Source organism: Nelumbo nucifera, chromosome 5, assembly GCF_055504915.1.
Source record: "Nelumbo nucifera cultivar China Antique chromosome 5, China Antique-T2T, whole genome shotgun sequence".
Taxonomy (NCBI): Eukaryota; Viridiplantae; Streptophyta; class Magnoliopsida; order Proteales; family Nelumbonaceae; genus Nelumbo; species Nelumbo nucifera.
The window spans coordinates 83,000,710-83,018,389 of NC_142653.1; the positions used below are offsets into that span (position 1 = coordinate 83,000,710).

Consider the following 17,680-nt stretch of genomic DNA (forward strand, 5'->3'; position numbering starts at 1 on the left):
CTACCCCTCTTCTAAGACAATTCCGACTATAAAAGGGGCTCCCACATTGAGGTAAACACACATAGACTTAAGCTCTAAGTTTCCTCTCATGCTTGGTCCGACCCCTCACAGCTTTCGGCTAACTTGATCGTCAGAGTCTTCGCCCCTAGGGTAACTCCCAAGGCCTCTAACGTCTTCTTTCTCTTAGCAGGGTTAGACCCGTCAGCCTCAGACACCAGAAATTACGTTGTTGCCCTCGACTCCGTATTTGGCAACAACAATTGGTGTCATCTATTGGAAACATCTTCAAAACTTTCCCCTAAGAAAAACAAATCTAAACTAACCAACTAGTGTCTTCGAAATGGCTGACAAGAATGACACCATTCCCATTGTTCAGAACTTAGTTACAATTAACCAGTTCAAACTAGTCCTAAACAGGCTAGACAACCTGGCCCAACGGTTGGACAATATAGGGCATTCGGTAGGAGGCCACCTACAAGGTGGTTTCTCCGTCGGAAGCCACGAACAACACGACAGCACCGCACCTCTCCCCCACTAGTTTTTGACCTCCACAACCTTTTCAACGATCGTCGTGCTCACGAGAATCAGGATGTGTTGGCACCCAAGCACTCCGGGAATAGGGCCAACCTGTCTTGCGTGAGAGAGAATCAGGACCAGACCGAAGTGACGATACCTTACATCGACCAGCACCTTGGAGATATTTAGGCGCAAATTGGTGCCATTCAAGATCAACTTCGACAAGTAAAGGAAGGTCGAGGTGATGCCTTCGCTAGTTGCCATGCCTCATTCACCCAGATGAAGGCCTTCATGGATTCCATCATCTCCGAGCCCTTCATGCCGAATTTTAAGGCCCCTATGCTGGAGACCTATGATGGGAGTACAAACCCCGAGGACCACCTAGAAACTTCTAGGCCTTCATGCTCCTATACGGATACTTCGACGCCCTCATGTGCCGAGCCTTCTAGACCACATTCAAGGAAGCATCACACCAATGGTTCTCAACTTTGCCTCCACACTCCATTGGCTCTTGGGAACAATTCATAGACCTCTTCCTAGGTCACTTTGTGAGTAGTTGACGGTGTTAGAAAACCGTCATCTCCCTGATGTCCGTCAAGTAGAAGTGTAGGGAGAGCTTTCGGGCGTATATGAAGAGATTCAACGAAAAAGAACTCGAGGTCAAGGACCTTGACCCCTTAGTCTCCATGCACGTGGCCATCAGTGACCTCTGACCTAGACCCCTCACCTGGTCCATTTCCAAGACTAAAGCCAAGTTCTTGGAGAAAGATCAAAAGTACATCACCGTTGAGGAGGCCGAAACCAACAAACACCTCCAAGATTCGGAAGTAATGCCTAGTGACAAGAAGAGGAAGGAAAATGATGGCTATGGTGACAACCCCACCATCAAGGGCAATGAAAAGAAATCGTTGGCCCCTTCCTTTAACAAGTACATGCCACTAAGCTCCTGCCAAATGTACATACTAATGCAAGTAGGGAATGATGAATTCATGAAGTAGCCAGCCAAGTTGAAGAGGAACTCAAGAAGGGGGAACCCCAAGAAGTACTGCAAGTACCACCGCAACATCGACCACCACATCGAGGACTGTTATGAGCTCAAGAACAAGATCGAGTCTCTCATCTGTCGCGGGCACTTGAAAGACTACATTGAAGGTGATGTCCTAGTGTCATCTTCGCAACAGCCACATGCCGGGCTCCATACCCATCACCCCTTGGCCAGAGTCATTGAAGTCATAGTTGAGGGCTCGACCTCGGAGGGAAGTATCCACCTTGTCTCAAAAAGCATATGCCCGACAGTATAACATTCAGGGCCAAGCATCGAAGAAGCCGAGGCTAGAGGACCTCATCTCCTTCTCAAATGACAACCTACAAGGGGTTTCTGTGCCCCACGATGACGCGTTGGTGGTGTCAATGATCATCATCAACTACATGGTGAAAAGGATTCTCATAGACAATGACTCCTCGACCGAGATGCTGTTCTATGAGACATTTGAGAAGATGCAACTGACACCAAATTGACTGCAGCCCATTGACGTTCCACTCGTCAAGTTTTCTGGAGCAAATGTCGAACCTGAAGGGAAGATAACTCTACTGGTCACTGTAGGGACTGAACCTTGGCATGTCTCTCGGATGACTAAGTTCTTGGTCGTGAAGACATGCTCACCTTACAACATCATCATAGAGAGGCCAATCCTTCACACACTCAAGGTGGTCATCTTATTTTACCACATAGCCATGAAGTTCCCCATGGAGCGTGGTGTAGGAATAGTCAGGGAAAACCAATAAGCTATCAGATAGTGCTACGTTGCGGCACTAAAAGGCAAGAACAAGGAAGCCTTACAAGTAGAAGGGCTTGACCTTAGGGATGAACGTCAAGCTGAGGACCTCATCTCAATTCCCCTAGATAAGGCTGAGCTCGAGAAAATGGTACGAATCGAGTCTCGCCTCCCTTAGAACACATTTTTCGAATTGGATGAGCATGGACCCGAGCTATAGGCCGGTTCAGCAAAAGAAGAGGAACTTTGCACTAGAGTGCTGGAAAACCATCGGAGAGAAGGTGCGCAAGCTACTTGGCACCGGCTTCATAAGAGAGATCTCAACAAGGTCTGTCCCAAAGATAGCTTTCCTTTGTCGAGGATTGATCACCTCATCGATGCAACCACGATGTATGAGCTACTAAGCTTCATGGATGCCTTCTCCGGCTACAACTAGATAAAGATGCATTCAGCCAACGAGGGGAATACCTCATTCATTACATAGCACAACACCTACTGCTACAAGGTGATGCCTTTTGGACTGAAGAATGCCGAGACCAATTACCAAAGATTGGTGAGCAAGATTTTCAAAGGGCTGATGGGGAGGAACGTTGAGGCTTGTGTCAATGACATGGTTGTGAAGAGTCTTAGGGCTATCCAACACACTTCAGACCTTGATGAGACATTTGGGGTACTAAGGAAGTACAACATGAAGTTGAACCCCAACAAATGCGCCTTTGAGGTCACCTCGGAAAAATTCATAGGTTTTGTAATCACCCAATGAGGCATGGATTTCAACCTTGAGAAGATACAAGCCATATTGGACATGGATCTCCCTTGATCAATTAAAGAAACCTAGAGACTCACTGGCTAGGTCGCAACCCTCAACTGATTCATGTCCAAGTCGGTTGACCGTTGTATACCCTTCTTCCGGGCCATCAAAAAGTTGAAAGATTTTCAAGAGTTAAAGTCCTACATCATGTCTCCACCATTGCTCACGTGGCTCATCCCGAGAGAAACCTTATTCTTGTATCTCTCGGCTGGGGACAAGGTGGTTAGCTTGGTGCTGGTTAGAGAATTCAGAGGCCGATATATTATGCCAACAAGGTCCTCTATGAGGCTAAGACTAGATACCCAGAAGTAGAGAAAATAACTTTTAGGCTAGTGGTCTTGGCCAGGAAGCTGAGGCCTTACTTTCAAGCCCACAACATCTCAGTGTTATCCAACCAGCCCCTCAAGTTGGTGCTCTCGAAGCTTGAGACCTTGGGTCGGCTAACCAAGTGGGCTATTGTTCTGTCGAAATTTGACTTACACTATCAACCAAGGCTTGCAATAAAGGCACAAGCATTGATAAACTTCTTGATCGAATGCACGTTCAACTACGGCCATAGCTAAGCCCCCAAGAGTGAGGAGGAGCCTTGGCCGACCTGGACCTTGTTCGTAGATGGATCCTCCAATGCCAAACGATGCGGAGCCGGTCTCATACTTCTCATTCTAGATTATAATGAGCTAGAGTATGCACTGCGGTTCAGTTTCCCTACCTCCAACAATGAAGCCGAGTACGAGGCCTTGCTTGTCAGCTTCCAACTTTCAAAAGACCTCAAAGCTAAGCACATTGAAATCTTTAGCGACTTGCAATTAGTTGTGAATTAGGTGAATGGGGAATATGAGGCCAGGGAGCCAAATATGGCCAAATACTTAGCTAAGGTCCGAGAGTTTACTGGTCACTTTCAACACTTTGCTCTGCACTAGGTCTCACGGGCCGAGAACGTACGAGCTAATGCCCCATCAAAACTTGCAAGCTATTTGGGATCGGCCCTTGGCCGCACTATGCACATTGAGAAGTTAACACATTCTAGCATCAAAGAGAGTTAAGTGTATCCCGTCTAAGCTGAACCTTGCTGGATGGATCCCATTCTAGCATACTTGCAACATGGGCAGTTTCCATCTAACAAGAATGAGGAAAGGAGATTCTAATGGTAGTCAGCACGGTACGCCATACTTGAAGGAAAGTTGTACAAAATATCCTTCACCCTACCCTATCTCAGATGCCTCCGCCGAGAGGAGGGCGAGTATGTGCTAAACGAAATTTACAAAGGCATCTATGATAATTATCTGGGGGGCAGGGCCCTAGCACAGAAAGCACTCAGACAAGGACATTTCTGGCCATCCATCCAGAAAGACGCTATTGAGTTGGTATAGAAATGCAATCGATGCATAGGGCACTTCATTATCCTCCATCAACCTACGACAACCCTCTCGGCCCTCAACAAACCCCTGGCCCTTTGCAAAATGGGGAATGGACCTCCTTGGACTTTTCCCCTAACCATGGGGAATATGAGACACCTCGTTGTGGCAATAGACTATTTCACTAAGTGGGTCGAAGCCGAGGCCTTGGCAACCATTACGACTAAGACAATTCAGAGCCTCTTTTGGAAGAATATCATTTGTTGATTTGGCATCCCATACATTCTCATCACCGATAACGACCAATAGTTCAACGACTTCAGGTTCAGAGAATGATGTGGAAGCTTAGGAATAAGGCAACAGTACACCTCAATCGGCTACCCTCGAACTAACAAACTAGTTGAGGTCACCAATAGAACGATCCTAGACAGATTGAAGGCAAGGCTAGACAGAGCCAAACTACTTTGGGTAGACGAGCTATACAACATTGTATGGGCGTACTGAATGATACCTTGGACTGCCACGAGTGAAACTCCCTTCAACTTGACATATGAGACACATGTCGTCATCCCAACAAAGGTTGGCCAACCAACACTTCGGACCGAGGCATACCAAGAAGCTAAGAACAGTGAAGAGTTAAGGAACAACCTTGAACTGTTGGAAGGTATTCGAGAGCATGCCCAAATCTGGGTCATGACCTACCAACAGAGAGTTGCAAGATATTATAACCTTTAAGTTAAAGAGCGTCACTTCAAGGAAGGTGACCTCGTCCTCAGTCATGGTTCCCGAGCTTGATGTTAGAAAGCTTGGTCCAAACTGGGAATGACCCTATAGAATCAAGCAAGTAGTAGGACCTGGCACCTTTTGGTTGGAATACATGGGCGAAAGACCAGTGCCTCATACCTAGAACTTTGAACATCTCCGAATGTACTATCAATAGAAGTGTAAATACCTTAGTGGAAAATTGTAAATGAAAAGTGCAAGTTCCTCTCACTTCGGATCTTTCTTTGTGTAAATGTTCTCGTTCCCTCCAGCTGCTAGGATCCCTCAATTGACCAACTGCAGTATACAACCTTTCTTAAGGTTATATGCTCGGATCTGACATTGGCCCCCTTGGTCAACCGACCACAACATATGACCTTCCTTAAGGTTATACGCTTGGACCAGATGTCAGCACAAGGCATACGACACTTTGCTAGTCATACGCCTAATTGCCTTTTGACCTTCTTTGACTAAGGCAAGAGCTTCCAGGACCTCGACATCTGTTGATAAGTGGCCCACAACCTCGGCCTTGGCCTTAAAGACCCTTAAAGAAGCAAGTCTTTGTGAAGGTCAAAGAGCCAACACTGACCAATTACCTAATAAAAAACATGATGAATGACATAGTAAGTAAACAAGCACTTCTCCACTAAGGCAACCGCTCGTGGCCTCGGCTGTAGAACCCCCGTGGAATGGTGCACTAAGGAAAGGGAATTTTTTCACTAAGGCAAAATGTTTCGAGACCTCAGCAATAGTTATCGAGCGACTTGTAATATTAGCCGCAACCTAAAAGACTCTAATATAGAACATCTTCACGAAAGACTAAGTAAAGAATACTATCACAAAAAAGAGATACTTTATTAAAGAATGGCAAGTTTCTTTACAAAAGTGTCTCTTTGGGGGGAAGCATCGGCCCCTTGCACAAGAGAATAAGAGAAGAAGAGCATATTTTAACAAGAAACTCAAGTTCCATTAACTTAAGTGTTTTTACAAAAAAAGGCCTCTTATGGGGGAGGTGTTAGCCCCTTACAAAAAAAAAGGAGAAAAAAATATAAGGAAGACGTCGAACCTTGGAACAGGTCCAGCTGAATGATGTCGAAGCTTGGAAGAATCTTTGACACTTGGGCCTTACAACCATCGAAGCCCTCTAGGTAAGACTGGGAGGCAAAGGAGGTCAGGTCCGTCTTGTGCTCCTTCGAGGCCTTACACTTTTTGACTGGCTACGTGACCACCTCCTCCAACTGTTGCTCCACTGACACCAACAAAGACTTCCGCTCCTTCATAAGCTCCCTCTTGGCAATCACCTCGACCTCGACCTTCTTGTGATTTTCGTGCTCATCATGGGCCCGCCCCTCGGCCTCTGCTGACTGCTGCTTTAGGTGCTCAATCTCCTCTTGCGCTTGTTGAAGCTGCTGGATCTGCACCTCCACCTTGTCACAGAGACCGACTGAGTAGGAGACCATCTGCACAGAAAAAAAGGACAAACCGTCAATAACATTCCACTAAGAAGACCTCGGCCACATAATGGACTCAGGGAAGAACTCGCATACCTTAGTGGCCTTGTCTAAAAGCGTGTCCCAGACCAAATCCAAAGTATGTTGTGTCTAGGACTGGCGGTCACCAGGAAGGACCATGCCCACCACTAGTTGCTGACCAATGCCAACCACCGACAGGGAGTCCCCCTCTTGCACACTCCACTACAGTCGGTAGATCTGACGATTGTTGAGTAGCTCGTTCTCCCTGGGTTGGACGATCGAGGCCCCCCTTGGTTTGATCTACCTGAGGTCCCCTTGGCTCAATGCTGCTCACGTAGCTGAAGTTTCTTTGCCCGATGGACTTGGGCCGCTTCTGTAGGGTGCTTTTGCACCATCACCTTACGGGTCGCCTCGGCCTCGACCCATTGTTTAGCGGTCACCTCCTCCTACAAACACCAAGGCATGCTCCCAGTAGCTCCCTTTGCGGTGGCTCTCATGGACACTGCAGCCTCTAGAAACTTCACCTTCCTATTGCCATCCATTTCTGTTGACAAGAGAAACAAACAAGTTAGAAAAGCGGTAACGGAATTCAAGTAATGTCGCAACTAGTAGACAACGGGAGTGTCCATACCAAGGGGGGCAGGACTAAAGCCGACCATCACCAAGGCCTCCTTCTTCACTAAGGGTCCACATGAATCGTCCCGCCTAGTCGAAGCCGATTCATCACGACCTTCTCCTCATCGCTATTGTGTGGTACAATCCTCTCGGCCAGTGTATTTAGGTTTCCTTAACCGGATCAAAAGGACCAGCCTTGGGGGCAACTAACAAAGAGAAATTTCTTCTTTCAATTGTGAACAGACGACGGGTTGTCCATCACCTTTCCCTGTCGGCCTTGGAAATACCACAAGTCTTCCTCGTTGTGATACTTCCTCAATGCGAACAAACTCCAAAATATGTTCAGAATCACAAACACATCTTGGAGATGGGTCATCACCTACACAACCACTATCATCTTAACAACATTGAGAGCGAGTTGGCTAAGGGTGAGATTGTAATGGTTCAGAATCTCAGGGATTAGAGGGTGTAGTGGAAAACACAACCCAAAGTGAAGCTAATGCTCGTGGAAGCACTCCAATCAGGAAGTTTGTAAGCTTCAGGACCAGAATTTGAGGCTAGCATGTCGATGGTAGAGGTTCTTTACCTAAGAATTGTTTGCGAAAAGAAGTCTAAGGAATTGGTTGTAGAAAGCTGAGGTGTCCCTAGTAGCTCCATGACTAAGGGTTTCGAGCAAATGGTGAAGTCTTGCTCAACCAGCCTCCCTATTTAAAGGAAAATGTACGACCCAGATTCAATTGATTCAATGGCCATGGATCGATTGACCTAACAGCTCGAACCGATGGGCTCCACGTGGCACCAACCTCGGGAAATGAAACGATGCCAAGAGATGAGGTCGGTTCGCCTTTCAACTCTAGCTCAAGGATGCGCCGAACTAGACCCCCCGTGTTGTCTCGCACACGGATTCAATCAGTTGACCCCGACACCCGTCCTGTGTACAGACCTACGACGAATGACGTCAGTGCCCGTATAGGGCACGGGCAATGCACGTGGGTAGCCTATGCTCGTACAGGCCACAACCACACACCCTCGGCTTGGAATGATCCTTTACTGACATGAAGGGTGGATGAAAGAGCAGTCGCCACACAATTGCCGAGAAGAACTCCATAGCCGCCTCCACGTGAATCTACCATACTCTCTTTGGCTGAAGCCGAGGCCTCAACGTAACCCACCAACCGACCTTGGCCGCTACAACCTTGAGAGTGGGGCGCAAGTGATGTAGGGATATCTGGCCAACCTATGGATCTTGACACATGGCGTCAGCTGGATGCATCCTAGCCAACCATCATTAACCACTGCCAACCGCCATCACTTGCTCCCAATTGCCCCTCTTCTAAGGCAACTCCGACTATAAAAGGGGCTCCCACATTGAGGTAAGAACACATAGGCTTAAGATCTAAGTTTCCTCTCTTGCTTGGTCCAACCTCTCACAGCTCTTGTCTAACTTGAGCGTCGGAGTCCCCTTGGGGTGACTCCCAGGACCTCTGACGTGTTCTTTCTCTTAGCAGGTTGGAGCCATAGACCTTAAACACCAAAAATTGCGTTGTTGCCCTTGACTCCATATTTGGCAGCAACAACAAATATTATTTTATCTAAGTTGACTATGGATTTGTTGTGAAATGCAAGAGGGAGAGGTGAAACCTATAGACTTGGAAGTACGAGGGGTAAAAAATTCATGTGTTTTGAATCTTCCCTCAAAAGCAGTATAAATAAACGAGATTTGTTGTAATGAGACCCTTCTTTGAACTGTTGAATTAAGCCCAACCTCATATCTTCATGTATCCTCTCCTCCACCAAATCAAGGGGATACCCTTCTCTTATCAGGCTTGTTTATTCTGAATGGGCGACCATAAGCATTTCATTTTTCACGTTTCTCTACATTTCATCTATCCTGGTAATTGTCTCTGATAGATTACCTTGGTCATGATCATCGAACCGACCTTCAGCACAATGAAGGCATGGATGAATTCTCATTTATCATCTGTTAAAATGCCAAATCAAGAAACCGGTTGGCCGGCTTCTATAAATCATGAAGGGGGAAAAAGAGGGAATAGATGTATTCTCACCACACATCAACGCCAGGCTGCAATAAGCAAAGCAATAGCACCAGAGGTGAGACAGCCATGATGAACAAACTACAAAGAATGAAAGAAACAAGAAAAACAATTTTTTTTTGGGAGATGAGAGTAGGTGCAAATCTGATTTTGTTAGGTAAAACCACTTACTACAATCATCTATTTTTTAAAACAAATAGCAGAAAGAATTAACACATAGGAATTGCATATGGCATCCAACATGTTTCAGTGATGTCAAGAAAACTAAGATACCATTTTTCCTTCCCTGTAAAGTAATTTGACTGAATCAGAAAACTCTTTTTTGTTATCTTTTAATGTTTTATGGCACCACCCACTCTGGACTTTATCCAATCTGATCAACTGGCGTGACCAACACCCCTAACCTGGAGAACCCAACATGCATTTGAGTTCAGAATTAAACAAGCAATTTAATAGGGGGATGTTCTTGGGTCCTCTAGCTGTCCAGTCCGAGCTTTCAGGCTAATTGACTTTGACATAAGTTCTTGATGTCAACAGAAACCGGTTAAGCACCCTTAAGTGCATTGGGCAAGAACCGATCTGAAACTTCCATGAAACCATAACCTTACATGTAGAGTTGTGGAAATTATGCTCAATGACAATAAGGATGATGCAAATCTCGGAACTAGCTAGTGGATATGCCACTTAAGCTTAATTTATCCTAATTTCCATTAGAAAATTCTACAATAAACCATGCACCATCTATTAAATAATACAGGCTGCTTGTATTTTGTGACTATTGACTTAGAACTCCACTACCATGACTTGTTATTAAAGAGGCAGGAGAGATGGAAGAAACTGCTCATACAAAGTAGTCATTCTTCTAAAACAAAACCATCCCACTTCTAATAAACTCGTTCATTTAAGGATGGGGATGGTCATATACTCAGATGCCATATTAGTGCCCTTGAGTCTCTTCCTTACAATGGGCTACCATGCTTACCTATTGCAGTACTACTTCAGGAACAATCCCACCCTTGCTACCACTGGAGTTGATGCAATAAGGAGAAGGATGTGGGTTCTAAGCATTAAAGAGGTAAACAGTGGAAACATAATTTTCCTTTCTCTTATGTTGAAGAATGAGACTTAGACCTCAAAGGTGCAATAGCGCAAGCAAATTTAGTAGCTGTTTCTAGTAATGTAAATAGAAGGATTAGTTATTACATGATCAAATGAGGCCCTAAACTGCTCTCCCCCCACCAGCCCACCCCTTACATTTTCTGTGGTTTACTAAGATGGTTAATATCTTGCAGGATAATCAGAAAAAAAGCATGCTTGCAGTCCAAAGCTCAAGAAACTCTCTAATGGCTACCATACTTGGTGCTGCCATAGCTGTTGCTCTGAATTCATCATTGGCAGCTCTTACCAACAATACGTATAATGCTGCCCACCTCTTCAACAGTACCCTCTTGGGCTTACACTCTGGTCAAGCCCTAGTTCTGAAGTATGGCTTAGCATCAATCCTCCTATTGAGTAGTTTCTTATGCAGCTCCATGGCACTCGGATGCTTGACAGATGCAAATTTTCTTGTAAGCGTGCCCAATGGGTTATCACCTGAACACTTGCAAGCCATGTTTGACCGAGGATTCATCTTAGCTTTTATAGGCAATCGGGCACTCTATGCCACTTTTCCTTTGTTGTTATGGCTGTTTGGACCCATCGCAGTTGCACTGTCGTCGATGGCATTAATATGGGTGCTATATGAGCTTGATTTTGGTGGGAATGGTGTCAAGGTCAATTTGCCTAGAACAAGTCCTGCATGTAATGTCAAATTGTTAAGTGAAGTGTGCTAAATGAATTATATGTAACGATTCATTCTGTTTTTAATGTGATGAAGCTGAAAAGTTTTAACTCTAAGTTGGAAGATAGATGCCAAAACCAACATACTGATTAAATGGTCCAAAACCAATGACTTTTCTGGTTTAGGTTGTTCAGAAGAAACTCCCCCATATGCTTGATATAGTGCCTTACAGGGTCTTGGGAGGGGGTAGACTGGATATGGACCTAACCTTCGGCTTGTTTTCTTGAATTTCTCTCATACACTATCTTCAATGGTGCATCCGTGCTAATTGTAACCCAAGCTTCCTTTACTTGGAGATACATTGACTTGAGCTTCTCTAAGCCAATTGCCAATCATCTATATGAAATAATTCAAGATTTTCATTTATAAAATGAAAGACATAAATGTGAGAAGTAAGAAAGCCAGATCGGGCTACTGATGTCTCTCCTACTAGTGCCATTCCTTGTACAAATTATTATTTTAGTATGTATTTGGCATTGGTTTTGGGAACATTGCAACGTTTTATCATGAAAACGGTACTTTTTTTTTGTTTGGAACTGGTGCTATCATATAGGCGTTTTCTGAGAAAACATCACTGTTTTTGTTTGATACCAGTGCTGACAGAAACGTTTTCAACATTGATCTATGTTATCCAATGTCCAAGATGATGCCACATCATTGCACCATTGGTAGTAATGCACTGCTTTCTCAGAAAACATTGAATTTGGCGTTGCTCTAGATCATACTTTCCCGATCTCCAAGACATGGTCTAAAGCAACATTTTTTTCTGAAAAAACAGTATCAAACAAGAGGGCATTGTTTGAAGCACTGCTTTCACTGATGTGGCACCCACACAAAACCATTCCTGGGGATAGCATTTCAACTTCGAAAACCAATCAATTTTTAATAGAATTATTTGGTAATCGAGATTTCTCCATAAAAAAACTATAACATAATTTGTTTAGATTCAAGTCTACCCTAATTAAGGGGAAAGGTAAGGAAATAGATTTTTCTTCTATTGAAAGTTTGAAGTCAAATTTAATGGCAGGTTAGAAGGATTTCCAAAACCCATTTGTAAAGAAACATGAGACGATGAAACAAAACAATTTACTAGGAGGAAAGGAAACGAAAGAGAAAAACTCACCCACCCATTTTTATCAACAGTAAGTACATGGAAATTCATCTTTACAGAAATAAGTCATCAACACAATTAAGGAAAATTAGGTGGTGTTTGGTATGAGTCGTATGACTTCCATTTATTTGATAAACAGCATTATGTCATCGCCAAATCAGCATTTGTCCCATCATATCATTTAGTACATATATTTATTGATAAATTTTTATCTTGATTTATGTGTAAACCAACCGTTGGAGGAAGCTTCATTTTAACGCTTCACCCAACACAAAAGTGTTTATTTACTGTTCCACTGATGTGGCACATAACGACACCTAATTATTAACAAATCCTAAAAAAGCGTTTATCAATCACTTTTTCTCAGTTTTGATGACAAATCAAATACAAACATTTATTTAATAAACGAAAGTTATACCAAACACATCGTCAATCGTAGTAAAAACTAGAAAAGAGAAAGTGGTTTATATATTTACAGACATAGAAAGAACCATGAGATGGGGAAGCCCAACTTACAGTCTGCTTTTGGGATTGTAGCATATCCCGCCGGCCACCCCACTGATGTTTCCGGAAATGATTGTGGTCTGGGCCTGACCTACACTAACCACCTTTTTCTGTGAATTCAAAGTATTCTAGTTTCTTTAAGGCTATGTTTGGTTGAAGGAAAAGGTAGGGAAAGGAAATGAAAGAAAAATCAATAGAAGGTTTATAAAGGTTTGCCTATCTTTCCCTATATTATCCTTCAAATCAAACATAACCTAATTGGTTGCATTTTCCCCAGGGCTATGAGAGCTGAATCTTTTCTAACCCCAAATAAAGGCAAGAAGAAGAAACAGATTAAGAAAAAAGAAAATGGGGAAGCAAAAATCAGAGGTTGCTCTAAGAATAAAACCGTAGATAAGGATCTTATCTTTTGGTAAAAAGCGGAAAATAAGGTTGATATGAATAATGTTTTTATTCAAGAATTTTAGTTGGGAATTGAATGGCATGTTATTAGCCTCTAGGTCCTGCGTCCCCAGGGTCCTGGTGCAAGGCACTCCCTCCCGTAGACCTGTAAAATTTCGTCTGAGAAGTGCAACCTTTACTTTTCAATCCGCAGCAAGTAGCAATCCCAAAAATAATATATATATATATATATATAAAGAAAAAATAAAAAATAAAGAAATACACTACATTTCCAAAAAGAATGTTATTTTTCGCCGTAAATAGAACCTGGAAATACACATCCTGTAACTGATTTCAAATTGGGTTCTCTACAATACATTGACTGAAAATATTATAAACTAAATATAAGGAAAGAATATTACAATTTAAGTCTCTATTGCCACAGACCAGCGCTTGGCCACCCAAAAAAAAAAAACTGAAAAAAAAATCAAACCATTTCTCCTTCATACTGCCTCATCCTTGTTACCTACTAATTTGAAATTTAGAGTCCAGTAGAGGATGTCCGGTTTATCCTTTGGGCACCCAGTTTTGGAACAGCGGCTTTGGTTCCTCGACCTCTGCCAGCAGACAAAGGTTTTGCCTTTGTAGTAGGTGGGGGTGCAGCAATGGCAGCCCAAGGATCATCATCATCATGCATTGCTGCCTGCTTCAAATTCAGAGGTTTTGATGATGTTTGTGGAGCAGGTGCAGCAATAGAACCCCATAGATCATCGTCTTCCACCTTGGTTGCCTTAACCACATTTTTGGTCCGCACACCTGTAACTGGAAATTATGTTTTAACCATTATTTATCTTTGATAGGAGTCCGACTATGACATCGAAAAGGTATATCATACCTAAAAAACACTAATAACCAACCAGCTGGTATCATCAAATTGGTAACCAAACAACTGCTATTGATTCAAATTCACATAAGGTTTCTAATCGGATAAGATTTTCAGGTATTATGCCTTTCCAGTATCATAGGAATTGCCTAGAACATTCATAATACAAAACTATAATAGATTAGACTTCCTGTGGCCTCATAGAACAAAAACTAAATGGAGGTAAGTCAGCAGATAACAAATGTGGGTACTGCACTAAGTATGTCAAAATGCATGATTTCAAAATATAACAGAGGCACCATACTAGAGCAGCAGTACCACAGATATCTGGGATATTTAATTATTAATAACTAGGTAATCCATGAAAAACTTCCAAAATATTAAAAAAGCTCCTGTTATGTTCACCATATCTTATGTGTTCATAGAATGGAGTCAGAATTTAGCAGGCTAGCTCTGGATCAGGCAGTGAATAACCAATGGGTCCAGCCTTATGGACTACAAAATGAGTATTAGGATGATAATCTGTTAATTCCAGAATCTCACATAGAGATACAATGAAATCTGGATAACATTAACATAATTCCTGGATATGTATTCAGACCAAGATTTCCATGACAGTAGATTAGAGGATTTTTTTCTCAGTATTTAGAGGATAATTATACCTTGAGGTTTTGGTTGAGAAACTGGCCGTTTCTGAGCAGCTTGAATTGTTGCAAGGGCTGGAGGCGGTTTCTGCTCCTCAAGTGGCTCAACATCATCCCACCCATCTTTGTCACTATCATGATCTTCATTGATTCCATTATCAAGCTCTCCCCAACCATCCGTTGATGTTGGAGATGAGGGTGCAGCCTGATCAGTCAAATCACTACCCAAATTTGCATGGAGTACCACCGTATCTGGAGTATCCACCACTGTCATCATCAGACAACCAAAATCAGAGATATTATATGAACTTGACGATATAGAAATAGACAAAGCAATAATCCAGTAAGAAAAAGATAACCACAATCTCCAATCTATCTAGTGCTCACAAAATGGGAGTGTGGCCATATGATCATCATAAGTAATTGCTATTTTATGGAAAGTGATTGGTCCAATATGTAAGTGGAATGACATAACATGATTAGTTTAAGTGACACCAAATGATGATGATTGCTCCTACTACTCCCACATACATCATTATCGGTCCAGTCTGAGATTAATACTATAAAAGGAAATAAATCCACTTTTTTATTTATATGAATACAGTTTGTTTTTTGGAGGCAATGAAAATCAATATATAAATACAACAAGAACTATATTGCATCTCCTTGAACTAGAATATGATGGATGAAATGGAACAATATACCTAAATGCCAACAAACCTGTACCAAATGTAGAATATTATGGAAAATAGCCAACAACAACCACCATCTAATGGATGAAGCCCATTTTAGAGATGCAGGTTTTGAATAATGTGTCAACTCAAATTCATTAAAAAAATGACACATGAAAGACTGCTGTAAGGGTGATTTTCTTGCAATGGCAACCACAACTTGTAGTATTCAATGAATGTTATACTAGATCTTGGGTATTTTAACTTTAGAGGGTATTTTATTACTCCCTCTGTAAGATTATATCTTACACCAACACTTGTGCTGTTGAAATGATTTTTGAAATGCATAAACCCACATGGGTGGCTTAACAAGGAAAAATTAGTAAGGGGTCAATTGTCAAACATCTTTTACGATGCATAGAAATGAAGCACAGTATGAAGAAGCAAGTGAGCCAGGTATGCACCTAAGCTAGTGCTGGAAGTAGCAGAAGCAAGAGGGGTGCTTGTATTTGCTGAGGCAAGAGGAGCTTGTTCAGAAGCTTTACCCTTGAGTGTCAAAGAGCTCATGGCCCATCTGCATTGTAATTGCCAGAGTAAGAATTACACCATAAGAAACCTTATCATATTTAATATCATGAATCAATTAGTAAAATCAACAAACAGATAACCACTCAAAGGCAAGCAAAACTTTGCCAAATAGACTAAAGAACACTGCATAACATTAGCATAAAATCCACTGATGTTCTACATAAATTCAGGACATCCCGTTGGTGACAAAGCTAATGTGAGAAACAACAATGCTTCTAAAAATATAAACAGCCATATTGCACAACTTAAGCAAACACTTTCAAGGGAAAGAGACAGGTCTGTATATAGAAACAGAGAAGTGGAACTAAATAAAAGGGAACAAAATTTAATCTCAGGCTGCAGATTCAGAAATGTCCTTATTCACCAGAAATGGCAGAAAGTACAATAAGCATATTAAAAAATCACAAAGAAATACAAGAAAGATTAATTATTCTAAACTAGAGGGGTAAATTGGGCCGTGCCGCCCGTGGCCCGGCATGGCCCATATATGTTTATATATATTATATATAATATATAATATGCATGTTGTTTGCTGGAACACAGTTGCCGAAGAAGAAGAAAAGAAGAGGAGAAAGTTTGAGAATGGCGGCTCAAAACCTTTCAGCCGACCCTACTATCTTATATATATGTTTATCACATAGTGTTACATGAATGGACTAGAATGCCCTCGATTAGTGATGGGACACCTAGACAAATAAAACATTAAACAAGTTTAGGCCCAATAACTAATGACTTAAGACCCAGCAATGACTAACATATACATTAGATCAGCCGAACCAACACTCCCCCTCAAGCTAAGCATGGATGTCAAGTAAGTCCAAGAATTTCATTGAAGCTAGCCCTTTTGTTAGCACATCTGCAATCTGCATTTCAGAAGGAGTATAAGGAATGCAGAGTTCCCCTGAGACTATTCTTTCTCTAACGAAGTGTTGGTCAATCTCAATATGTTTCGTCCTATCATGTTGCACTGGGTTATTTGCAATGTTGATGGCAGCCTTGTTGTCACAGTACAACCTGAGAGGACACTCGATCTTTATCCCGAGTTCACTAAGAAGGGTCCTAAGCCACAGAAGTTCAGCAACACCATGAGCCATAGCTCGATATTCAGCCTCTGCACTTGATCTAGCAACCACATTTTGCTTTTTACTCCGCCATGTAACCAGATTCCCTCCAATAAACGTGCAATACCCAAAAATTGACTTCCTGTCCCCAATAGAACCGACCCAATCTGCATTAGTATATGCTTCAATTTCAATTTTATTGTGTTTTCTGAACAAAATTCCTTTTCCTGGGCAAGTCTTCAAGTACCTAAGAATCCTTTCCACTGCTCTCATATGAGGGATCTTTGGAGAGTGCATGAACTGGCTGACAACATGTACAACATAAGCAATATTTGGTCGAGTGAGAGACAAATATATCAACTTCCCTACAAGCTTTTGGTATCTCTCTTTATCAAGGTAGTCCTCTCCTACTGATTCCTATAGACCATGGTTCTCTTCTATTGGAGTATCTGCTGGCCTATACCCCATCATGCCTGTCTCTTCTAGGAGGTCAAGGACATACTTCCGCTGACATATATAGACGCCCTCTTTTGACCTAGCAACTTCAATCCCAAGGAAGTATCTCAGATGGCCCAAGTCTTTGATCTCAAACTCAGAAGCCAAGAACTCCTTTAATCTTTTTCTCTTCCAGATCATC

At 42.5% G+C, this 17,680-nt stretch overlaps 2 protein-coding genes across 3 annotated transcripts in view; one reads left to right on the forward strand and one right to left on the reverse strand.

Moving 5' to 3' along the window:
• Positions 1-10,267: 10,267 nt before the first annotated feature.
• LOC104593758 (transmembrane protein, putative (Protein of unknown function, DUF599)) lies at positions 10,268-11,192 on the forward strand. The gene is made up of 2 exons (XM_010253747.3): positions 10,268-10,435; positions 10,653-11,192. Exons 1-2 carry the CDS (start codon positions 10,268-10,270, stop codon positions 11,190-11,192), a joined length of 708 nt encoding a protein of 235 aa, XP_010252049.1.
• A 2,293-nt stretch (positions 11,193-13,485) lies between these two features.
• Positions 13,486-17,680, reverse strand: part of LOC104593757 (uncharacterized) — a 107,258-nt gene continuing 103,063 nt past the window's right edge. Inside the window, exons 19-21 of one of the 2 annotated variants that reach the window (XM_010253745.3) lie at positions 15,859-15,968; positions 14,742-14,990; positions 13,486-14,012 (exon numbers count right to left, since the gene is read on the reverse strand). In XM_010253745.3, the coding sequence (XP_010252047.1) occupies positions 13,738-14,012; positions 14,742-14,990; positions 15,859-15,968 (634 nt within the window). In that variant the 3' untranslated portion in view covers positions 13,486-13,737. Of the gene's footprint in view, positions 14,019-14,741; positions 14,991-15,858; positions 15,969-17,680 lie in introns of both variants that reach the window. The other variant, XM_010253744.3, reaches the window with a different exon arrangement.

Excerpts from the sequence above, each read along its gene's own strand:
- LOC104593758 (XM_010253747.3), top strand. The coding sequence starts at position 10,268 with ATGGGGATGGTCATATACTCAGATGCCATATTAGTGCCCTTGAGTCTC. Across the intron at positions 10,436-10,652 it reads GGGTTCTAAGCATTAAAGAG|GATAATCAGAAAAAAAGCAT; the intron begins GTAAACAGTGGA and ends AATATCTTGCAG.